General features: G+C 41.9%; 1 protein-coding gene across 1 annotated transcript in view; it reads right to left on the bottom strand.

Moving 5' to 3' along the window:
- Positions 1-23,740, bottom strand: part of UTP20 (UTP20 small subunit processome component) — a 64,624-nt gene extending 40,884 nt beyond the window's left edge. The window contains exons 1-23 of the mRNA XM_062585968.1: positions 23,657-23,740; positions 22,589-22,669; positions 21,716-21,782; positions 21,400-21,532; positions 20,727-20,915; positions 19,100-19,181; positions 17,964-18,101; positions 17,373-17,528; positions 16,500-16,646; positions 15,827-15,961; positions 14,273-14,350; positions 13,539-13,717; positions 11,395-11,544; positions 10,791-10,879; positions 8,755-8,860; positions 7,377-7,527; positions 6,901-6,963; positions 6,465-6,623; positions 5,370-5,446; positions 4,422-4,501; positions 3,477-3,720; positions 2,128-2,325; positions 147-237 (exon numbers count right to left, since the gene is read on the bottom strand). Of these exons, the coding sequence (XP_062441952.1) occupies positions 147-237; positions 2,128-2,325; positions 3,477-3,720; positions 4,422-4,501; positions 5,370-5,446; positions 6,465-6,623; positions 6,901-6,963; positions 7,377-7,527; positions 8,755-8,860; positions 10,791-10,879; positions 11,395-11,544; positions 13,539-13,717; positions 14,273-14,350; positions 15,827-15,961; positions 16,500-16,646; positions 17,373-17,528; positions 17,964-18,101; positions 19,100-19,181; positions 20,727-20,915; positions 21,400-21,532; positions 21,716-21,782; positions 22,589-22,669; positions 23,657-23,701 (2,838 nt within the window). The 5' untranslated portion in view covers positions 23,702-23,740. The remainder of the gene's footprint in view (positions 1-146; positions 238-2,127; positions 2,326-3,476; positions 3,721-4,421; positions 4,502-5,369; positions 5,447-6,464; positions 6,624-6,900; positions 6,964-7,376; positions 7,528-8,754; positions 8,861-10,790; positions 10,880-11,394; positions 11,545-13,538; positions 13,718-14,272; positions 14,351-15,826; positions 15,962-16,499; positions 16,647-17,372; positions 17,529-17,963; positions 18,102-19,099; positions 19,182-20,726; positions 20,916-21,399; positions 21,533-21,715; positions 21,783-22,588; positions 22,670-23,656) is intronic.
- Between the last annotated feature and the right edge of the window lie 1,061 nt (positions 23,741-24,801).

Here is a 24,801-nt window from a genome sequence, read left to right as displayed (position 1 = left end):
CTAGGAAGCACTCTAAGGGATAGCTCCTTTCCAGCTAATACAGCTGGACCCAGAAGATGACAGATTTTTCCAGGCTCAGGTATTGCATTCAAGTAAGAAAAGATTAATTTGTTATAATTATTTTAAAAGCTAGTAAATAACATCACCTGGGTGTATAACGCATTTAACTTCTGCTCCAGATACAAAGCACGAGGATTTGAAAATTTGGAGAAAACTTGCAAGTGCGCTATTAGTTGTCTGTAAAAAGAAAAAATAAAAAAAATACGTATTTTTAATGGATAAAATAAATAATCCTGAATTAACATCACAAAAAGGGAACTTTAATAAAGTTGATTAACAAGAAAAAGAAATAACAGGTCTCCATTTCAGCGTCACAGCAAGACCGTGCCCTTTTCCCTCTCCTAACCAGCTCCTTCCAGGTGTCACTTCACCACACACAAAAGGTCATTTCTTCCAAAGCACTGCATGGGCCCAGTCTTTGAAGTAAAGAAAGAGAGACAGACAGGATGCAGCTTCCTTCTTTCTCCTAATCTGGCCTGGAATGCCAAACAGGTGAATCTCTCTCTGTCTCTCTGTCTCTCTCTCTCTCTCTTTTTTTTTTTTTTTTTTTTAATTTGTGTGTCCTTATGTCCTTAACTGGTGCTCATCTTGCTCCTGTCAACATGAAAGGCTGCAGTTACCTTCAGACTGCGCTGGGCATATGCCAGCCTGCAAGCACAGCACCTGAGGATGGGGGTCAGTTCTTCTAGAGGTGGCTGTGGTCACCCCAAATCTGTCCCGCCTCCGCTCTCTGTGGGGAGCGGGAGAGGAACGGAGTAGGGCAAGCATACTATCTCCTCTACTGCCTGCGCCGTGCACGGGGCTGGCAGAGGTTGTCCCCATTCAGCTGTTCCCCGAAATGTTCATGCTGTGTTTCCTAGCTGGGCTGCCCCCCTCCACGGTTTGGCTGAGATGAAAGTCGTACAGGAGGCAGGATAAGAACGACACCTTCCGGCAACCCCATGCTGAGCTTGGGGTGGCCTTGGCCAAGCCCCACGGGAGCTCTCCCACTACAGCACAGATATGTCTGCTTGAATGGTTCAGGGCAAAGACGAAGAGAGGTCACCGCAGAACTCATTAACACATCTCCAGTAAATCTTTTACAGCTTCGTCACAGCTACCAGCATTTAAAGCATTCATTTAAGTACATGGACAGTTTGAGATAAAGGTAAAGATAGAGAAACAGAAATCTTGGACTGTCATCATACTTCAGTTGTTGCTAATTTACAGACACAAGCCAGAATCTGGGAACAAAATGAAACACCTAAAAAATGCCGAGGATTAAATGACAATACACGCTACATCCAAAATACTTGAGTTCCAACATGTAAGCTGACGTGTTAAAGTCTTCTGTTATTACAAGAGCCACCCGTTGGGAAAAAATATTAAAAAAGGTAAAATAGAAACCTAGGCAAAATATTTGTAATGGACTCTTAATAGATGACATCAGGGTAGAAAGACTCTGATTAAAAGTCATAGAGAATTCATACCAAGAGCTACTTTCTCCATATATTCAATATCGTAGAGCAACAATATCACAAAAGCATGTGGCTTCAGTCAAAGCAACATCAATGACAACATCAAAATATAACAATCTCTGTCCTTAACAAAAATATCAGGACCAAGATTTAAGAGGTAGGTAATGGCAGAATCCCAATATTAAAATATCTAAATGAATGGTCTGATCTTTTAAAGTGCTTGGCAATATCCATGACTTAAAAGGCCAGAAGACACACACGAAGAAGTCAGGGTAACGTGGGTGCAATACTGTGGCCTTCAAAAACTTCAAAAGGGCTTCAGAATGCCACATAATTTTTGCTTAAAGTAACGCCAAACTGCAGACTATCACATAGCAGGTAATTAGACAATGATAAAGCTTGAAAGATCCAGGCAGGGCTTTTGGATGCTTGGTAGTGCACACACAGAGCTCAGGGCTCTAAAGCGCCTGTAAAATTCCACTGACAGATGTGAAGTGCAAGGGAAAGAAGAAAAAGAAATATACATAAATGTTGCTTTTAACTCAACATAAGCCACTGAATCTGCCTTTCCCTGAAGACGGGGGGGTGGGGGGGGATTAAAAATACTTACTTGGCAGCAGCTCTTCTTGTTTTCTTTTTTGGTAGCCCTACAGTGATTGGTTCCTCTTCTTCCTTTTCTTCTTCCTCCTCCATAGTAACGTCATTCACTTCTTCACTGGATATTTCTTTTGCTTCTACTGTACTACTATTTTTCTTTCTAAGATCCTGAGTTGGAGCCACTAACGAATCAGCTGGGTAGTACTCATTTCTACATTTAAAGAGAGAGAGAAGAATTAAGAAGCATTTTTCAGGACAAGAACAACTAGAAATTCCATAACTCTACATTCTGATTATTAATATCATTGTCTCTTTGAAACACCAGATGTTTAAAGAATCCCCAAAGAAAGCATTTTAACACATCCTTCTCTTCCTGAAGGTTGCAGAGGTAAAAGGTAGTGACCAAACATACTTAAGGAGACTCTAGGAGATATCTGGCAGAGAAGGGAAAGGAGAAGGAGACCACTGAATTACGAGAGGTCTGTAAAGAGGCTAATGTGAAGAGCATGACAGATTGTGTTTGCTCAAGTGAACAGGCAAACACTGAGTTTGTCTGTGAGAATAAGTGAGAAAACTCAGGAATCTGTAACCTACCACAGTGCAGTGCAAAACGCTGGTTTTCTTATCACAGAAAAGGGCTACACACCAGAAACCTCTCCTTGCCATGAGATCACATACGTAGTATTGTCCAATATGTGCATGCAAGCATGCAAGTGTGCTCCTGCTCTCCGGCCAGGAACAGGAAAGTGAATAGCTTGGAGTGAACTATTTGGCAGGGTAACTGCTCTGGCAGCCCACAGTACCAACAGACAGTCTTCATCTATTATATGGCAAAAGTCATATTACTAGAAAAAAAAATCATCATTTCTACATCAGTATGTAGAAAAAAACAAAATAAAAAAAAAAAAAAACTGTTAATTTAATATATTGGGACATAACCCAAACCTTCACTGCTTTCCAGGAGGAACTGAATCAGGTTCTAACAAAAACAGTATCTTCCCCATCTCTCACTTTTGTGCCTCCAAATTAAAATGTGTTATAATTTTAGAAAATAGACATTTGATTTCCACTGAAATCATTCCTTAATGCATTAATGAGGCTGCAGCACTGGCAAGTTAGCAAATAAGAGATTGGGCAGTAGAAACATACCATCAGATTCATTTCACCCTGCTTCCCTGTGACAACTCTAACATAATCCACACTTCAATCAAAAGAGAAAGATTATCCGAGTTGGAAACATCGTATCAGCCACAGAGCAGGAAATAAGTCTATAAAGGGCTAGCTATGAACCAAAAGCTCAGCAGTACCAAAATTAGTTGAAAGAAATGTGTCCTCTCAATTGAAAAACATCAAATCACTTACCTAATAAATCTCAAAAGTAGTGGGGAAAGTTCCCTTGACCTAGGCTCCACCCTGTCTGGAAATTTGTCCAGTGCTTTCCACAGTAGAAACCGGAAATTTGTATGATCCAACCGCTCACTGCAGTCTGTCCTAATCTGCAGCTGCTCCAGGAACACAGTCCCCACTTCTCCTTCTGGTATCTTTTCCCTTTCCATTTCAGCAGTGCTTTCTTCCTCTTCATCTAGTTCATTTTGCAGCTCCATTTCTATAGAAGAGATTAATTGAAGAAAATATCTTAAGGTTGTTCCATAATTGTCAACAGCAGGGGATCAATCCCTCCAGGATGAAAGCAATACTTTTTGATATTAAGTACCCATTTGGACAACGGTATTTAACACTGACGTGAAAGACCCACGTTGTTTAGAAAGCATTCTAGGATGCCTTACAGCCCTGAAACTGTTTAATTTAGCTCTGTTCTCCTGAATAATGAATGGCTGTGCGCCCATGGCTCTATGGTGAAATCATAGATTTCATGGATACATAGGTAAACCTCAAGAGCATGCTGAAGGCACACTGTTTGCAGGAATTCCACTGATCCTATAGGGCATCCTATTCCACTGATCCTATGGGGTAGGTGGAGTAGGAAGATAAATCTACCCCCTTTCTACAGGTTTATTCATTTTCCCTGATCAGCCTGGGTTAAAAAGAGACAGCTTCTCACAATCTGCAACTCCCTCCCGTAATGTAGAGGCCACTTGTGTCTTCTTTTTGGTGTTTAGGACAAAAGAAGGAGAAAAAATTCTCTCCCAAGCCTCTCCATTCTTATCCCAGAGACGATACTGGCATTCAGAACTCTAGTTCTCAATTTTCTCCAACAAACGTAAACTTGGGACACATAACACGGTCACATATCATTTACATTTAGCTGGGTTAGGGTCTTAGCAACATTTAGGAGCTGTGACTTACCAGCACAGATAGCAGCCCTCTCCAAATGTTCATAAAAGACCTTCCAGAACAGTTTATTTTCCATTTCATTTGCATGAGAACTAACAAAACACAAGACAGCACAGAAGTTAAAAGTAAAAAAAAGGCATGCATCACTAGGCAAGTTAAGAACACAATCACAGCACTAATTATTGCTTTTATGAGAGTGTCTGAAGACAGGACATCTGCAGGATACAGCTGTAGCACTTCTTTGCCTTTATTTATGGATCCCAAATGTCAATTGCTATTAAAACAGTCTGGTTGTAACTAATAACTTCACACGAACTCAAATTGAGTAAAAAGCTTTCCACTGACTTCTGTACAATAACACCAGATAGAACCAAATTAAAAATTAGTGTGGACATATTTTTTGAAGAGCTGGTTTAATACTTTTTGTTCATTTAAGTTTGATGGGGAAAGTCTTGTCTTTTTTTAACTGTACAACTGAAAAAAAAATGAAGGGGATAAAGTCATACTGAGAGCAGAGACATGAACTTCAATATTCAACTCAGTGGCCACCATAGTAAGTCTTGCCTTGCATTTAGTAGAATTCAGAGGTCTTCCAAAAAGAATAAAAAAAATCAGAGGCAGGGAAACTCATAGGGAATTCTTGTTCATGTAGGATTTCTAAAACACTAATTAAACCTTGCTACCTTTGAGTCAAAATTCTGATGCCATTTAGCTATATTTGTCACCAGTTCCCTTTAATAAGTCAGAAAAACAGAAATTAAGCTAAAAAGTAACTGTCCACATGGGTTGTAATTGAGAAACTGAATCAATGTGGGAGCATTTCACATAAACAGTTCTCTGTTCTTTTCTGGTGTACTGACATCTCTGAATGCAACATTTTTACTGCAATTTTTGTTAACAGAACAATGGAAGGAATTATTAGACAGCCACCAACTGCAGCAACAAGCAGTGTATACTCACGTTATGAGTTCAATTATAGGATCCCAGAGAGGGCTGAAGTTAATATAAAGCATTCCCAGTAAATATCGAAGAGGCACCTAGAATGACAATGAATACAATCTTGTTGAGGTGTTAAAAACCACAGTTAAAGACCAATCAGTCTCCTCAACTGGTGAAATAAGATACTTTCATCAAAGAAGTTCTCAGGAGTAATACCAATAAATGAAGTCACACACATCATCATTCTTTGTCTCATACCGTCATAGAGAGAACCTGTAGAGTCCATTTATGCTATACTTCGTTCAGATCTAGTCACATGATCTAAATGAAGCGGTCAGGCCCAGCAGATGATCTGAACTGCCTGCCTCCCTCTTGAACTTTAGGGCCACCGTAACTGCTTTACAGAGCTCTGAAAGAAAATGTCTGCCCTGAAGAGCTTTCATTGTGCTGGACTTAGAAGAAGGTCCTCTGGACTGGCACCCCTGCTGATTAGTAGGACTAATCTGCAACCCCTTCTAACAGGAGCTTACAGATCAAGGTGGAAAAGTGACAGAGGTACAGCAACAGCCATAACAATAATATCCCCTCACCCCAACAAAAACCTATAAACATTTAATTAGTAAAATGTTGACCCTTCCAACACCTAGAGGGTGAAGCCCCCTCTAGCTCAGCAGTAGAGGAGAATCAAGAGCCACAGGCAGACAAGATCTCCATCCTGCAGTGAAATCCAGTAGCCAGGCCCTCCCATGGCTGATAGGAGTTCTACCAACATTCAACAATGCTGAGGGTATGGCAAAAATCACAATCTGGAATTTGCTCAAGAATCACTTCTCCCTGGAATCATTTGCCCTCCTTTCCACAACACCAAAAATTGACTGCAGGACACTTACTTATATATCACTGTTGTTGTTCTATTATAAATACTCAGGAGCACACAGTTGTCGTAAAGACAACAGGAACTCAGACCCTAAGTAACATGGAAGTTTTCTAAAACCTGATCCGAGAGCTAGAGTTTGATGAACACTTGTTAGAAATCTAACAAGTGATGTGATGGAATAAGAATACTCTCCTGGAATAAAAGAACATAACAATTGCTTCTTGGTAGGAACTACTTACTTCTTCCAAAGATCCACTTGGTATTGCAGACCTCACTATATCACATCTCAGTTTCCTTATATGGAGAAGTTTCTCTCTGTAATCATTCACTGTTGCTGGCACAAGTTCTGCTTGGAGCAATATGGCAAACACTGACTGGAGGTCCGCTGTGCCATCAACCTGAACAAACAAATGAAATGCATTTTTTTAAGCATATCCTTTTCCCATTGGAAGCGGTTTCATCAAAGCACACAGAGTCCCAACCTTTCTGAACCAAAGAAAAAAGACAAGGGACTTGCTCTGATTTCTACCACGTGGGGATCAGAACTCACTCATCTGAAAACAAAGGAGGAGGGATCTAAAGAGATAAAACTGGCATAAGGAAGCAGCAAAGCCGAAACAGTTTACAGATAACACAAATGGATTTGAAAAGTTAAAGGAAAAAATGCAGCCCTACCTCAACTGGTACAGGAAGCGGAGTCTCAAAATGGTTTAGAATTCGGATAGTCAAAAGTCGGACCTGTCGGAAGAGGAAACATATGTCAGAACAGGCAGGCTACATACACAGACACATATAACCCTACTAAAAGATGAATGTTTGACACAGGAGGCTGATTTCACCAGGTTCCCCCTATAATGAATGAGCTCCTATAGTCTAGCAGGCAAATTCAGAATGAACACCTGAAGTTCCTGCTCTGAATCACCTCTATGGAAGACACAAGCTGCCCATGGCTAAAAATTATTCTCTTGGTACCTCATGCATCATGTAAGGCTCTTAGAAATGTACGCAGTCCTAAACAGATGCTACAAAAGTAATTATTATATATAATCCTATGTGTCTGCTTCGAATCTTTGTCATGTAACTCTGTTCACTTAAAATGCATTTTAAAATACAAATCATCTTGCAGACACTCAAAGCAAAAAGCAGATTACCTTGGACACACCGGTGGAAATATTAGGGTGCAATTTCTCAAACAAGTCCATCAGGTTCCCTTGGGAAAGTGGCTCCTGGCAGCCACACAATGCCAATCTGGTGTAATAGAGATCAGCCAAAAGCAATGCAGAGGAGTCTGAGGGGAAAGTGCTAAAACAACAGGAGTTTATTAGCAGAGAACACTGCAACAATAAAGATATTTGAAAATAAGGTAATACTGTGAATTGTATTATGGGAAAATTCTACATGATTTCAGACTTGGCTTGTGAGGTTGGACTTCACTGGCAAGCTGACTTGCAGTCTCCAAGTCCAAGTTACATACGCCAGCCCAAGAGGCAAGACCATTTCTCCTTTGTACTAAGCAGGCCTATCAAGCAGGGGCTGGCAGGCTGAGTCCATATACACACAGCCACAGAAAAAGATCCACAAATCTGCATAGCTCATACAAGGGCTGCTGCTACTGCTCTGGAGCTCAACGATCAACTTCAACAGAAAAGAAGTAACCCAAGCTTAGCTGTGAGATCAGCTCCACTATGATCAGGTCCCCTACATGCAACCAGGGAGACCTCCCTCTGCTGCCTAAAACTGCTCCATGCAGGCTCTGCATTCCCAGCCTGTCAGAGAAGCATCAGGCTGCGTCTCCCTGCGAAGATCTCCTGCCTGATCTAGGCTGGCTGTTTAACCTCCTGCGTGTCTCAGACGTGGACAACTCTGGTTTCAAACTGAATATAATGTTTTGAAACTCAAGTCACTGACAACAGGCAGATGCTGCAGCCCAACAGTGTTGGCAAATGATGCAAATTAAGCAGGATTTGCCAGAGGGAGAGCAAGTGGCTCCCTTGATCCCCTCACTCACTCAATTATGTGTGATAATTATTGGAAGGGAGTTACAATACACAGAATGGAAAGAATCAAACCTCTCCGCTTGTGCAGCATTACATACACAGATATGTAAGCATACAGTGGAATCCCCAAACTGCCAACAGATTGCCAAAGCCCAGACTTTTAAAAACAACTCAGAATGTGCTGCTAATTTCCTTTTTACAATTATAATGTTACACACAGCTACTAAGCACAATCCTCTTAGGTAAAGCTAGGACGAACATATTCGTACTACCCCACAGCTGTCTAACAAAGCTCCAGTTTGCAGAGAAAGCATCACTGAACAGGTACTACAACTATCTGGTTCTCTAAGCAGGTAGTGTTTACAACATTGCTTCATTATATAAGCACAATAGTGAAGCAATATGCAGGTATTGACAGAATAGGCACCACACGAGAAGGCATTTAACAAGCCCCTGCATAAAAAGCAAAGTCATTTCTTTGCTGTACCAAGGAGCACCGAGGAGGATCACAGAAGAGGCAGAATTTACTTACATCACCAACTTCTTGACACGCTCCACAGGTAACAAATGGAGTATTTCAGAAGACTCTGCCAAACTAAGGAGAGTACTTACAGCTTGGCAGGCCACAAACAGGCTTCCTGGATCAAAGAGAACAAGAACAGTCTGTGTATTTACTCAAGTCACAATGATCTGTGGTTGCATGGTGCTTGGCCATCTTCAAATGGTTAGAGTCGCAGAAATAGAGTAACACATGGATCTCAGAACGGGCATCAGCATTTTCTAATAGTTATCATAACCCATAACAGAAATATTCCTCTGGCTATTGCCCTCTGGGCAAGTGTCTATTCCAACTTGCTATCAATGAAAGCTGTGAGCAGCTTCCAATTGGTGACTGCCTCCATCACATATATGTACTCAGGGAGCAGAGGAGCTCCCAGAGGAGCCTGGAGCTAAACACCGTTGCAGAGGTCTCAGACAGCTTTGAGCTACCAACGGCACTCAGAAAATGAAGAAAAGCTGTCCAAAATGATAAGCATGAAACACTTCAGAAGGAAAAATACAGAGACAGATTGTACTGCACAAGTGTCTATAAACTTTGGCACTTTCACAATGTACTATATGAGATTCACAAAGCTGTCCTATGTACCTGAATGCTGATTTCTTGTTAGGAGAGAATGGAAATTGGGTTTGCTTTATTTTGTTATAGCCAAAGCATCTCCTTCCTAAAATTCTCAGACTGCTTTACAGATGGAGGGTTTCCCTGCCTTTCTAACAGGTCTTGCCCCAGCAGCACAGGAGAGCAAAAGCTCTTGTAAGCAAGGAAGCGGAAGGGCAATTCCTTTCCCTGTCACTCCAAAGATGTTAAGTGGCTTTTTTACAAAAAAAAATAAACCCCCTTTCCTTCCTCTCTTCCCTAGCACCTAAGCCAAGCAAGCTGAGAAAAGTTTGTTAAAAGATGTAACCTTCATGCATCCATCTGCCATGAAAAAGAAGGGAAAGCGGCACTCACTTCCTATTTATTCTTTTGAAAACTTCTTTCCATTCCAAGTTGCTTAATTTCCCCAGGTACCTGAAGATTCCTACTCACCATTAACCTCCATAGGGAATTCCTGACAGAGAGGATGAGAAACTGAAAGACATGGCAGGATGAGGCTTCCTACATCTATACTTTAAGGGTAGAAGTTCCCAAACTGTAATCTACATACCATTTTGTAGTGTTACATCTACACAGACAAAGGCAGCAACTCTCATCTCATTGTGGACACATCCATATGATTAACAGAGTAAGCACTTCCACACAGGCAGCTATCCCTAAACAGCTGCCTAGGGTAACTCACTGCACTGTCCCAGTTCCCAAGTCTGCATACCTGAGCTCCACAACATTTGCAGAAAACTATTCAGTTCTGGGACTTGCACTTTCATCTCAGGATACAGAGGCTAGGCAGGTCAAAGAGGGAGCACAGGGCTGGGGAGGCTGAGTGTGCTTTAGAGAGGTAATGGGAAGAGACAGGCGTCCCATACAAGGTGAAGGAATTAGAGAGACCATGGAGCTGGAGAAAGTACCAGACGCTAAGAAAACTGTCCAGGAAGGCTAGTTTGGGAGGAGGGAGAGGGAAATAGAACAAAGATATGCAGGATAGGACAGCAGAAGGCAGGAGCATAGGACTGAGGTTGCATTTCTTTTTTTATGGGCAAAGGAGCAAATAGCAACATGCTGCTTCTTGTATATACACAGAGGTGGTGCAGAGCTGTTGCTACTATTTCCAACATCATCTCTCTCGCTTCTTTTCCTTCCAATTATCTTCTTCAAAACTAGATTTTGACACTATGCCCTCCACTTTACAGAACATCCGCCACCCTACTATGAGTATCAACATCATTTGCAGAGTTGCTTCCTTGAGGGAGTTTTCCCGAAGCCTTGCTTTTCTAGCTTTTCTGAGCTGCTCATTAAATCCAGATACAATGCTATTGTTACTCATTTTCATGCTCTGTTCTCAGGGATACTGCTTTGTATTTCTTTTTACATACCAACAAAAAGCAAATGAACAGGCAATAACAGTAACTGACCTTTACAGAGGCTTCCTTTGTCAATGGCTGTGAAGAGAAAGTCTGTAAAACGTGTCACATACGGCAGGATGCTTTCTTTGTCTATTGGTCTGTCCAAAATAAATGAGAAGATTTTTATTTCTGTGTTACACTAACACCTAAACACATATGAAGGTTTACTTCCCCTTCACATCTTTCTCATGTTAAATTATATATAGCTCATCCTGAGTTTAAAAGCAGCAGTAAGCTATTTTTAATAGTTCGCTTCTAGTTTACAACTTTACTTGTAGCATCTTATTTCCAACTCCTTCCATGCAAGTACATTAAAATAACTGAGAACACCATTTGTCTCGAGAGGACAGCAACTGTAAACTGTCAAGAACAGTTCTACCAGCTAGGGTACTGAATCTAATCAAGAAACTCACTCTATTCCCGACTGTACCACTGACTCACAGTATTTCCACAGCATCTTTTCACCTTTTGAGCCCAGTTTCCCCAAATTATAGTTAGTAATTCTTGTCCTTGCCTTAGTAAAACGGTCTGTGACTAATAATGAATAACATTATCTACGAAATTGACAGTATTACCGAAATACAGTCAGATAATGCCTTAGAATATACCTTACCTAATATGTGGCAGTAAAACCAAGGCAACCCAAGGCTGCGAAAGGTCAGTGATATCTTCATTCTCTGGTAACTGGATTAAAGACAGTACATGATCCAACACTGGCACCTGTGTCCTTCCTTCTTTTCTTGTTTGCTGTCTTATATTAGAGCTAAAAATAAAACCAAACTTTTTAGTAATATACAGTTGCATATCAGAGATTGTTCTTTTTCCTCTCATGATATTTGAAATTAAATTTGCTACAACTAACAAAAAAGACTTAGATATCCCAAGGGGATTTTTCTATTAATTCCCTCCACAGGACAAAAGACCATCCAGTCATTTGAAGGCCGGGGGGCACAGAACATGGCCCAGAAGAAACGTCAGGTCTTTATTTGAAATTCAAGAAATATATCTGGAAAGAAAGATGCCAGTTCCCAGTTAGATATCCTCACAGCTAGAAAGTATAGCCTCTAAGAGCACCTAACAGTCCTTTGTGTGACTGTCAGCATGTCTATGGCTCATTAATGACCTAGCTACTGGTAATGACTAATGGATGACAGAAAACAGCCAGTTAGGAAACATTCGGGGACTAAAACAGAATCACAGATGAGCCCAAATCAACAACCACACCTTCCTGCAGGAAGGGCTGACACCATACTGGAACATATAACCAGGAGTACTTCACATCCCGTGGACAGCAAACTTTCCATTCCACCAATCACAGGCAAGAATGTGGCTGGAGGGCTACAGGGACATCACTCTTCAGGAAAGAAAAAAGCCAACAGAAGAATAGCATCAAGAATGATGAGAGGTTTAAAAAACATGATATATGAGATATACTTCAAGGAATTAGGATTGCTGATCCACAGAAAAGAAGATTTCTGATGATCAAAGACTGTTACTTCTAAAAGCTGGATGCAGGGAGGAAGAAATAAATTGTTCTATGTTCCCTGAAGATGAGATAATGCAATGGATTTAATCTGCTGCAAAGAGAATTCCAGAAACTCAGGATTGGCACAGAAAAAGAAGCTTTCTAATCATAAATGCAGAAAAACACTGGAACAGACTGCCAGGGCAGCTGGGGAATCTCTAGGATGGGAAGTATTTGAGAACAGTTTGAACAGACATCTTTCAGGACTGGTTCAAGACTTGCTAATTCTCTCCTAGATTAGAGATGGTATATACAGTATCTTGAGATCATTCCCAGTCCTATTTTCTATTATTGACATCGCAGGAGCACAAAGAAGCCTCAAGTAGGACCAAGATCCTATCAGCTATGTACTCTATATCACTGAAAATCCAAAAAGATCAACAGACTATGAAAATAAGGGAAAAGAAATTGAAATCTATCCTTTTGACTCACATTCTTCTGCTCCCTAAACTCTAACACCTTCACTCTATTAAATAAAAACTGAAAGAAACCCATGGAGTGGATTGTTTTTGAGAGAGAAAAAATTTTATATAAACAGTAAAATAAACTGCCACTCCTTGCAGGCAAAAGACCCGAATTACCGAAGCTACAGAGATCAGAACAAGCATCATCAACAGATTAGCAATGTTTGTTCTGTGCTTGACAACCGTGATCCCAAACTTTTCCCAAACATCTCCAGTGGAAAAGCATTCACTTTGTTGCAGCCAAGCTAGCTTTGCAACCATAAGCAGTCAAGCTGTGCCAGCACAGTGCTGTATCTAGATTAATTAGGTGCCCTTTGGTACCTAGCTATGCTCTGTGGTAAGTATACTGTACTACTCCTCCAGAAGCTCCCGGACAAGACACAATCCTGTTCAGAAGAAGGTCAGGGCAAAGGCAGATTAGTCACGACGAGAACCAGGACTGCAGCACTTGCTGCAAAGATTAACTGCCCCCTGGTGCAGCATGCATCTGAGCATAGCAAAACTCACATCAAACGTCTACCACAACACTGGTTAGTCTTTTTATGAGTAGTAATCTTTCCAGAGGAGTATCTCTTCTCAAACCATCTCAAAAAGAAAAAAAATTGATCTCACAGCATCATTTTGTTTGCAGATCTGCCAGCACCATTCTTATTTACGTAACTCTGGCAAATAATAGGGAGAAACCTTTATGTAGCTCTGCATGCCCCAGCCTCCAGGCATGGAGTCATGCAGATGCGCCTATTCATTCCTGAACACAAGGAATCTCACCTGATGGACGATTCAGTGAAAATGAGAGGATATTTTTCAAATGCCATTGAGCCAAGGGTGGGAGGCTCTGCTTTCACCAGAATAAGTTTAGCCAAGATTGCCATTGCCTCATCCTTTGCGAGGGCATCTGTGCCAGAGAAGCAATGCTCAATGTACCCTAGAAAGTACGGAAGAAAATGCTGAAGAGAAAAAAGAAAGAAAAACAAAGTTTAGCAGTCTTTTTAATCCTGATCAAACCCCTAAGTAACCCAAGACACCAGCCACAGACTAAGCTGAACATTTATAAATGAATGAGCAAAGCACCAGACTTTTCATTAGTGCTGCAAGTCGCCAGCACACAGACATACCAGTACTCTGGTAGGGACAGCAATTTGATGCAAAAAATCTGCCCCAAATCCAGGCTTCTCAGGACATTCCAGATCCCTAACTTCGCACTCACCTCCCACTCCACCACAGCTTCTCCTAATACCTGAACTACACAGAAATGCTTTTTTTTTCATATCATTTTCTAATGGTAATGGCTTTCATTCTTACTAGATCATGCCATAACTTTAAATATGTCACATCACCACATGAAACCGATTCAGCATTCAATGCAGATAAACATACTGCAGATCTCCCAGTTGTAGAAGGTTTTGCTGTTCAGCTGTGCATGCCATACATTTCTTACCCCTCCCTGTCAGTAATTTATGTGTCAACTAAAATAAACATAATACACAAAAACGTCCGCCTACCCTCTCAAACTGCTTCATTGTGAACATCACCTCAGAGAAGTCCAAAAGGAAGCGCCATTCAAACTCACTTCCAAATACCTGCAAGATGCAAATGAAAGGTTAATGGGAACATATGATAACTTTTAAATTCTGCAACTTTTGTCATTTTGTCTAGTTTATCAATCAACCATGCTTTGGACTCCGAGATGCTCAGCCTGGTTCTGTGCATATTTAGCAGGGTTTTTTTAGTTCAGCTTCACTCAGCAATAGTTTCCAATGACAACCCAGGTACAGAAGCAGCACAGCCCTTTTAAACAAACCTGGCTAGATTTGTCCAAAGACAGCTCAGCTATCTTTACCATGATCTGGAAAATGGTAGGTGGAAGTTCTAGGACTATAGCATAGACACAGCAACCATTAGCAGGAAGATTGGGTCCAAAAGATCTTTCAGTTTGGCACGTTTCCTGTGTAGCTCCTGGGGTATGAATCTTCCACATTTGGTTGCAGAAAGTTTACTACCTCAGAAAGAGAGCCGATCTCTGTGCTTCTGAAGGAACTGAGATATGAACCCTCCTTCATGGCACACAGTATCAGCGCGCTTCTCAATGCTGAGATGTACCACATATAAATATGCACCAAGATCTCCCTTCCTTCAAATCATAAGGACAGCTTTAAGTTCCCTCTAGTTTAGAAGAACTCCACATAAATATACTCAAATACTCGAAGGATCATGTCTTCCAATAAAAACTGGACTTCTACCACAGCCAGAACCAATCTTACTTCAACACAAGCCTACACTGAAGATCACGTGAAATTTTATTTTTTAAAACAACTGCAACAGCCATATTTTCCCATTGCAAATCATTTGCAACATGCATTTTTTAAGATGTATTTTCATCTGCAAGGTATAACTATGATCCACGCTATAAATTGCAAAGTTATTGTGTATTGCAATAGGAAAACTGAAGAATCAGACTCCACAGTAGCATCTCCTATTAATAAAAAACATTTTAAAAGTGTAAATACTTGAAAAACTGGGTTTGATAGGAATATATGTAACTAATCCTGTCAATGCTTCAGGAGCAATGGTAGTATTGAAATATGCCTATACATTCTAAATCAAACTGTACTTGTCAGCAGTGTAGTTCACAAGGCTAGCCCATGCTCAGTACATTTGTCCAAATAGTGAAAAATGTACTTTTTGGAGAGCTGGGTTCTAACACAAGCTCACTGACCTGCTTTATAATCAAAGAGAGGACATGTTCCTCCTCTGTTCTCCCTCCCTTTTCTACATAGTCTATAGGTGTTTGAAGCAGAGTCTGTTTTTCATTGCACAGGTATCTGATGCAGTAGCATCACTATTAACACAGTGACAATCTGTAAAACTCTCAAGCAGTCCTAAGACTACCGCAGGTATTATTTCAGGCATAGGGCAGCTTCTTTCTTGTCTGTGCAAGAAGGCTAAGAGGAACCTTTATAGCCTGTTTCCTTGCCCAAAGTGGTATGTTTTGAAGTCAACTTGCTCTAGGGAGCCTCAGCTCTGAGATTTCTGCTACAAGAAGCAGTCTTTGTTACCTTCTCAATAGCTTCCTTGGTCAAAGCATCAGGCAAGAAAACATTCTCAGTTAGCAGTAAAGCAGAGATAGTGTTCAGCAAGGTTTTGCAGCAAGATGCCGACAGATCTGGTGTTTGTAACAATTTTATTAAAATCTGTGGAATGAAAGAGAGAGAACTAATATTTGTCTATTAAGTCAATGATTGTCTGGTCTGAATGACCTGGATAGTCTCTAGAGCCAGAGAACATGCTGTTCTAAGCTCCAGCCCACCCACTGAAATATATCCTAATAGTTCTGCCCAAGTTTGAAGGCCACAATGCCAATATTTGAATCTATGGGGTCAAATGCATGCGACTCTGATGGAACTTCACCATCACAGTTACAAGGGTCTCGTTCTCCTCCACAGTGGCCGGAATTACAGCTCAACATGATCTCTAGCAGCAGCAGCCCAGTTCTCCCCCTTGCTCATTTAAAAGACCACTACATATTATTACAGTATTTTGACAAAGGAAAATTCTCACAGGTTTGAAGAAGCAGTGACACTCCCAACAAATCTCTCTGTTCAGACTTCGCTCGAATTCTAAATCCACTTATACAGTAGAAATGTGCAAGAATGTTTTAGCTCAGCCCAACTCTTCCAGATTCAATAAAGACCTCTCTGGAGCATCAACCAAAGGCATTGTCTGACCTACCTGACAGACTTCCTCAGGCTGTGAGATTTTGGATCCATTTGCATGTTTTACTAGGATCAGATAAGCTTGCAGAATCCTTTCCATTTGTTCTGAAGCCATATGGCAGTTAGCCTTAGTTATTTTTCCCTGCAAATCTAAGAGTGACTCCTGTTTAAATAAAAAGTGAAAATTTTCAGAGAAATGATCACTTGTTTCACTTCCTGCTACCTGAAAGGAATTCTAAAGAATCAATATTTCATCAGCCCAACAAACTATTGTTAACAGTCTTGTTCAATAAACAAAACCTCCCAGAAACAGTACATGAATCCCTAAAAATAAAGCACCTAAATGTTGACCAGATAAGTAAAAACCACTTACAAGGCTCATCATGCTGCATCACCCTGACCCAACACAGCACAGCACAAGGCAATCAGCTGAGCTCCCTCAGACCTCAGATGATAACCTCCATACAGCAGTGTGCGAACAACCAAATTGAAAACACTCGGTGATTCAGAGGACTTGGCTCAACAAATCTAGTTCAGCTTAAGGAAAGAAGCCCTAACAACTCTCCAATCTGCAAAGGCCCAGGGACGTCTATCTCTGCAATGACAGATCCTGCAACTCTTCTTTGCCCAACTCTGGGACTGAGCTCCAAGTCATGCACACAGTAGGCCCCTTTCCATATACAGCACAGCCCAACCACCAGGACACTCTGAACTTAGAAAAAGGGTGGGATTTTCTCCCACGTATATGCCACTTAGTTAATGTTTCCAAAGGAGAGACAACCCAATCCTGCTCTTAGCACACAGATACTTTCACTAGTAAGTATAGACATTTTTTTCAGTCTTTCAGGGGTGGAGGGAAGGGAAAAAAAAAAAAAGAAAAGCAATGTACCTCCAGGCACTTGAAGACAATGTCAAAATGCTCCCTATGGATATGCACTACAGCTGATCTGATCATCTGCTCAAATGCTTCTCCAACAGTTATCCATGGTAGTTCAATTTCTACTTCAGTAACAGGCCCCAACTTTAGCAGCATTAACTTCATTGCCTGCACAGGGAAAGAGCACATCATGTCCTTATTCTCTGAAAATAAATCTGGCGATCCTAAATTTAATGAGTGCAATATACTGCTAAAATCTCAAAGTGATCTGAATGCTCTGTAAAATGACTAGTGGGTAAAAATACAGCTATCATTTAAAATCCAAATTGTTTTTATACTAATTTAGAGAGTACAAAATTATGCTTAGTTATCAGCAGAGTCATTTTAATAGATAGGAATATAATACAGGAATGACTAAAAACAACCTCCCCATCTCAAAAAAGATTCTTAGAAGAAAGTATTAGATCCTGTTAAATAACAAACAGCATGCTTATCACTGAGGATCAAATGAGGTGAACAAGACAACAGTCAAAAGTTTCACTGAGCACTACTTAAGGCTCCATTACAGCAACATTTATACTAGCAGTTTTTTCTTATCTTTACCGTTTCTGCACAAGAGTGGAACATGTTTCGAACACCCTTGCACATCTCGAAAAGTAGCTGTCCCACACCTCCCACTTTCTCTGGGTGCTCCCCAAGATCAAGGAACATGAAATTGAAGAGTGCATTTTTATCAGAAACCTGCAAAACATAAGGAGAAAAAAAGTTATCTTTTATTAGAGCTGCAAAATTAGAAGAGGGAGTTCTGCAGAACCACCTTACTGTCCTAGCCTGGCCTTTCTGCAACAGTTCAAGCTCATTATTTCTGCAATAACCTAAGAAAATAGAATGAAGGAAAATGGTCAGCTATTCAATCACTACAGGTCCCCCAAACACACACAGGTCTACTGAGGCCACTGAAGTTGAAGTACATGCTTTTGATCATTCCGATGATTTTAGAGTAAAGTATGTGCATAAATGCACCATTAAACTTGTTCCAATTGGAATACAAAGGTCTCTGCACCAGTCTGGGAGAAGACGTGCATCAGCTGGATGCAGAATCCAGTTATCCAAAACCATAACCATACTTGGGAATATTGCAAGGATTTCTGGTCCAAGATTTTGAAACCCTCTTTGTCTGAGGACTTGGTTTGAAGTTCAGCAATTTCTGAAAAAAAAATCAAACAAGTATGCCAGGTCTCTCAACCTGAAGCAAAAATAGAGATGCTCAGATTTGCTAGTCACTGTCAGGAATCCTGGCTTTGTATAGTCTAAGTAAACGAAACACAACAGCTATCACTCCCTTTCCTTGATTGATCTTCCTGGGAACATTATATTCTCTGATTTTCAGGAGTGCAGAAACATTTTCAGAATATAACTTCTTTGTATAACTTGCGTTACACAAAAGCCTTGAAGCACTATTGAGCAAACGTGCAGTTACAAACTAAAGCCTCCCCATGTGAAATTACCTTACAACTTCAAGAAGTTTTAGGTAAATTAGCTGTGAACATTTGGTTTCACTGCTCTTGAAAGAGAAAGCACTAAGGCCTCTATTTGCCACTGCTGGTATTACGTGTATGACAGAGACAAAATATTTTCAAAGAAAATGACAACTCAGGAGACACTGTTTGCCAGTTCAGACAAGGGCCAAGGGCCATGACAGAACGGAGACAGAGTCACAATACAAACGTCTCACTTACCTTTCTCATTAGAAAGACAAAACTTTCAGCAGCAAAATTTCTGATATGAAGTTTTTGGTGAGCCAGCAGGGTACTGTACAGACTACAAAGACACAAAACAATCCACTGTCTTAAAGGTAGTGCAGGGATTGGTTTTAAAAAGTTACATTTTCAGTTCACATTTCCACCCTTTACAACACTAAGAATCTGTACTTCTAGAGAAGGTAACTGGCCTTCCTCAACACCATTCCTTGTCACTCTCCCTATATAAAGCATATAGTTTTGCAAAGACAATCAAATGAGAAGCTAACATGTTTACATCTCATGTCAGACAACTTATCTTCCAAGCAGACATACCTCTAACATCTCTGGATCCACACAGATCCACCTGCAGCATCAAGATTTTTAACAATCAGCAGTAATAGGTGAAACCAAACTTCATTTGATACACCAGAACTGCATTTCAGTTGCGTCTGAGCCACAGGCTCTCCTGTGCATATAAAGTTTCTAGAGATACAATTTAGAGGGGCAATGAATATTTGTAATTCCCCCGTAAACATCAGTAGTAATTGCAGGTGGCTCAGCACATGTTAAGTGCAAAAAGATTCGTGCCTCACACAGGCACAGTCAGGCAGATGTTCCTGCAATATGCTTGAAAGCTTTTGCTGGGTTAAGGAGAAAGCATCTCTAACCCATCTTTTGCTCCATCTGTTCCCAGCCAAAATTAGCAGTAAGCAACACAGGCCCTTAGGCTAGGGCCAGGAGAAGAAAAGACTTGCTACCACAGCAGCATAAGACTGAACAAGCAATCAGGCTATAGGTCCCTCCATCCCAATATCTGGTCTCCAGCAGCAGCCTTTTACACCTTGCAAGTTTTAAACCTTGAGGAAGGGTTTAAAAACAAGGCAAGCACATAAAAAAACCAGCCTCCAACCATCTGCAGCTCAGGGTTCCCAAGCCAGCAGTGGTTCCTCTATATTTGACAACTTCCTCAAACTTGGTCAGTTTCTCTTTGAGCCTATAGCAACCTTCAGAATCCACAGCATCTGGTGCCAAGGAGTTTTACAGCATACAAAATTGTGCAGAACTCACTTGCTCTTTCACTAAACAGAGAGGAGTAAGGGAAGAACAAAAAGGGTAAAATCCTGGCAAAGGAATGGTTAAAGACTCAAAAGAATCCATTTAATAGCTTAAATCTTGGGGTCTGCAACTGGGAAAGAAAGGAAGGATACAACTATGACCAAGGTACTTGACACGTATCCAGGAGACTTGTGTTGAATTTAGACTTTGTCACAGGTTTCCAAAACAACTCCAACAATCCAGTGTCTTTCTGAGCTTTGCTTTCCCAGTTGAGGAGGCTGCTTCCTCTTGTATCACCACCTGCATCCACCATACCAGGAGACAATGTGACCAAAGGCTAAAGTTTTCAGACTAACCCACATCCTTCCTCCAATGCAGTACCTCATGGAAGGCAGTGGTTCCTCAAAGGGGCTGATTATGAGAATAGGACTCATAGTCTGACTCTGAAAGCAGGAAAAGCATTCTAACAATTATACTGAAGCACTAAGTCGTAATAATTAAGTGGCATTTACGCTCCCATAGCATGTAATAACTGCTGATCAAGACATATATTGAACATGGCCTTTACCTGTATATGTTGCGTATGTCTTTCACCATCAATCTCCACAAGTATTTGTAGAGATAGGAAAGAGAAGTAAAAGCCCATTCCAGCAGCTCTGTGTCCTGTGTATCCAGTAACTTGGTGATGGCCAAGAAGAAGTCATGGAAGTGAGGATAGAAGTCAGCCTGGAGATCTCGAGCCAGCTGCACCACTAGGCTGGGTTTCAGACAATACACTAGTGTTAGTGTATTTTAAAAAGGAACTAACAAAAACCATGTAAAGTATTGCATAATCAAACTCCAAGCTCTGCGTTCAATGGAATGCAGGCTTTTTGAAAAGAAACATAGCAGGATGCTGGCTTCCTACTTTTATTTAAATAACGCCCACTACCCAACTGTGAATGGCAAGCATTTTATAACTAAAAAAATAGCAGATAATATTAAACAGGGAGACATAGATGATTCTGGCTGATACTCAGCAAGCACTCATGCTAGTTTGCTTGCCTTGCAGTAGTTATTTGTCTAAAAATAAATTCTTAGAAATATAATGCTCTATCAAAGAAATACTGCCACTTTGGGCATGTTATAGCTACACCTCTTTGTCACACACAATAAGGAAAAAGAGCACTCATGACAGTATTCACATTTACCCTATTATACTGCCAAGACTCCCTGGCTATATTTTATCAGCATGTACTTACTCTAGCAGGGGTTGATAAGCAAGACTGCCCTTGATTTGCAAATGTGTCTTCAAGCTCTGCACGATGGCACTCTGGTAGTAGACCAGTTGGTTGAAGGACTGGCATTTGTTGGCTACTTCTTTGTAGAACTGCACTGTTCAAAACACAAAAGAGAAACCCTTAGCATTACAGTCCAGTTGCTCATAAACATGTAGGATCTTGAAGAAAAATAGCTCCCCAGAGCCCAACAGAAAGACTCAGTAGACTTCGCGTCCATAGGAAATGTATTTTAACACTTTCAGGCAAGTAAGAAAATGAATAAATAAAAATGAGGTACCAAAATGCTGAGTGAGGTTCAATTCCCTCCATTTCTGTAGTCCTTCAAAAAAGTAGGTTTCAACTTCCTGTCAAAATAAAGAACAAATATTAGCTTGTCAACTCTAAAGAATGTGACCCATAAAGAGGTTCAAATGAAGAAAACTATCAAGTGCCTCAAATATTTTCTTTAGGAATCTTTTAAGAAATCATGATGACTTCATTTCAAAAGGTGCTATGGAATCTGCTGGAAAATGAGACCTTCCTTTCTATATTCAAAACACATTTGAAAATACTTTCTGGTGACAGGAACCATTTGTGTAATTGCTTTAGACCTCTTGACTGGCCTTGATAATCCAGTACAGTGATCCACAGCCATCCCAGCACAAATGCTTTGAGATTTCTTTTGGCATCCTCACAGCCTTTGAGCAGGAAGTTCAAAACAACTGTTCAGCAGGCCAGGAGATAATTAACCTACCATGCACTACAACTGCAGTAACGATGTAAAGGACATATATAGACAATGTTTTTTTATGGTATCTCAAGACATATGCACATGCTTCACATACATTCATACATTTTGCAGGACTGGACCTAGAACTGCTGACTGTTAGAGCATCATCCTCCCCACTTAGAAGTACCTACAAGTTACCCAGTCATATGGTACAACCAGGGTCCTGCTGTCAAAAAACCTCTAAAGCAGTATTGTGAAGCAGGTCAGCATGAAAAGAGAAACAACACAGGAAATGAGAATCCAAGAAAGGCAACTCTTCCATACACTTCTTTCCAGTTCCTCCCAAAAGAAACTTTTTTTTACATGAATCTTTTGCAAAGCATATCTAGTGAAGTGATCTGAGATCTTCCTTAGGGAAAAGACTGCTACTGGTGTTCTCACCTCAGCGTAGCTTCCAGTTCTGTCGATCCGATGAATAATATCGATATTAATGTTACTTAAACGTTCCGAAAAGGTAAGAAACTGTAAAACAAAAGGACATACAATTTGTTTTGTTCTATTCTGAAAGTATGCCTTCTAAATTACTCCCAATAACATACACAGCACAAACTATGAAAAACAGCAACGAAAAAATTTCAAAAGATGGGCTATTAGATGGCATCTGCCAAAAAGAGAGGCTCTGTTAACAGTTGTATCAGAATCTTAAGACAAATACTAATGAAGTGAGCAGAGGTTCTTTTTAACTGAAGAAGGGAATAAAAACAATAAAAATCCCATGGCATCTACAACTGAAGAAAGACAGTAACATTCTGCATAGAGATAAAAACAACCTTCTCCTCTCCTTGCCTTTCAAAAACAAACATTTGTACCTCATGCACAAGGGCCCATTCAATACAGCTGTCTCCAAAACATGGACAAAAAGACACAGATTTCTAACAGACTGTACAACTTTTTTTCTTTTTGGAAACAATACATAAGTTAAAACCCTAATGGATTTATTTATTTATTTTATTTACTTCAGTTCTCAATATTAGTCCTAGTGCAGCTCCGGTGCACAGTGAACAAGTGGTTTAGACACGTGCAGGATTTCATGAATTCGAGTGCAAAAGGGAAGAAAATGCCCACAGCTACCGAGTGAAAATACATACAGGAAAAAGAAGGGGATACTAATATCAGCTCTCACAAGTCAGGCGGGAAAAAATAAAATAAAGGAGTTTAAAGCAAATAAAATAAAGGAGTCTAAAGCAAATATTCGTGATGCTGTTGCGAGCTTCTGCTCCCTACTTGGGTTTTTTATACTCGTTTATCAACGCGAACACCGCGTCTCACAGGGGCGGTCCAAAGCGCGGTCCGGCTCGGGGCGCCCCCCGCCCCCCAGGCCGGGCCGGGCCGGGCCGGGCCGGGCCGGGCCCCCCCCGGAGCCCGGCAGCCGGGGCGCACGCTTAACCGCCGGGCTCCGCTCCGCGGCCCCGCGCCGCCCGGACACCCGCCGTCGCCACGGCCGCTCACCCGGTGCGTGTTCTCCGACTTGTGGGCGGCGGATTTGCCCTTCATGGCGGCCGCGGGCCCGCGCCCCCCCTCCCCGCACGTGCGGCCCTACGCGCCGGGCGCCGCCATGCCGGCCGGGGCTGCCGGGAGCAGGAGGCGGCCCCGCCGGCGGAAGGCAGCGCGAGGGGCGGTGCCGGAGCCCGAGGAGCCCGAGCCCGGGCCCGGGCCGGAGCGGGGCGGGCTGCAGCGCGGAGCAGGTGGCAGCGGCCATAGCTGGGGGCACGGGAAGGCGCCGCTGGGACCGCACTAGCCTCCCTCGCCCCACACTGGGGGAGGGGGGGGTGAGGTGGGGGGCTGGGTGGTGACAGGAGGGTTTGAGATGCCCCAGCGCATACAGGGCTGAGAGCTGCCCTGGGGATTGAAACAAGCTGGTTTCAGGTCATACTTAATACCATATCGAGGGTCCCAGTGTTGTAGATAACGGTTTTCGGTAACACCAGTGACCACCGTGTCTTTGGAGGAGGGGAGATGTTCTCCCGACACCCCCATGCCATCAGGACGTGTCCGGTTGGCCCCCCTTTTGCAGGGGACACAAAGCAGCTAGCGCCCAGGCGCACCGGCAGATGCACAGCCCCACTGGGGTGAGCGGCACAGCAGCCCCGGCGAGGGGAGTGAGTGGCAGGGTGCTCCCGGCCCCGCAGGGATCACCCTCATCATCTGCACCAGGCAGAGCCCACGTGGCTGCGGCCAGGCTCGTACTCGTCCGTCTGAAATTTGGTGTCTCTGTCCCCTTCAGTGATCTTCAGCCTTGGTGACGGGTCAAACACGTTCCCAATGCAGAAAAGAGACTTTCCGAGTCTTTCTGAGCTGCCAAGGGGGACTGGAACCAGGAGCTGAGGAAGGATAGGACCTTTTGTGTACCAACATCTGCCTCCACCTTACTTAGTCGTTGCCTTGTCTGTGACAAGCATTTCCTTGTGGACTGGCTGAGGCAACCTGCCTCCAGTCCTCAGCACTGAGCAGGGCAATAGCCTTGTTCTGCTATAGCATAAAAAAGTGCAGTGTGCTGAGCCGCTGAGGTGATGGAGGAAGAGATCCAGTAGTATCTGCACAGGAAAAAGCAGTACCAGGGAAAGCATGTTACGTGGATGAGCGCAGCTCTCAAG

This window comes from Rhea pennata, chromosome 1 (genome assembly GCF_028389875.1).
Source record: "Rhea pennata isolate bPtePen1 chromosome 1, bPtePen1.pri, whole genome shotgun sequence".
In the NCBI taxonomy this organism is placed as follows: Eukaryota; Metazoa; Chordata; class Aves; order Rheiformes; family Rheidae; genus Rhea; species Rhea pennata.
This window is presented reverse-complemented; position numbering and strand designations above follow the sequence as displayed.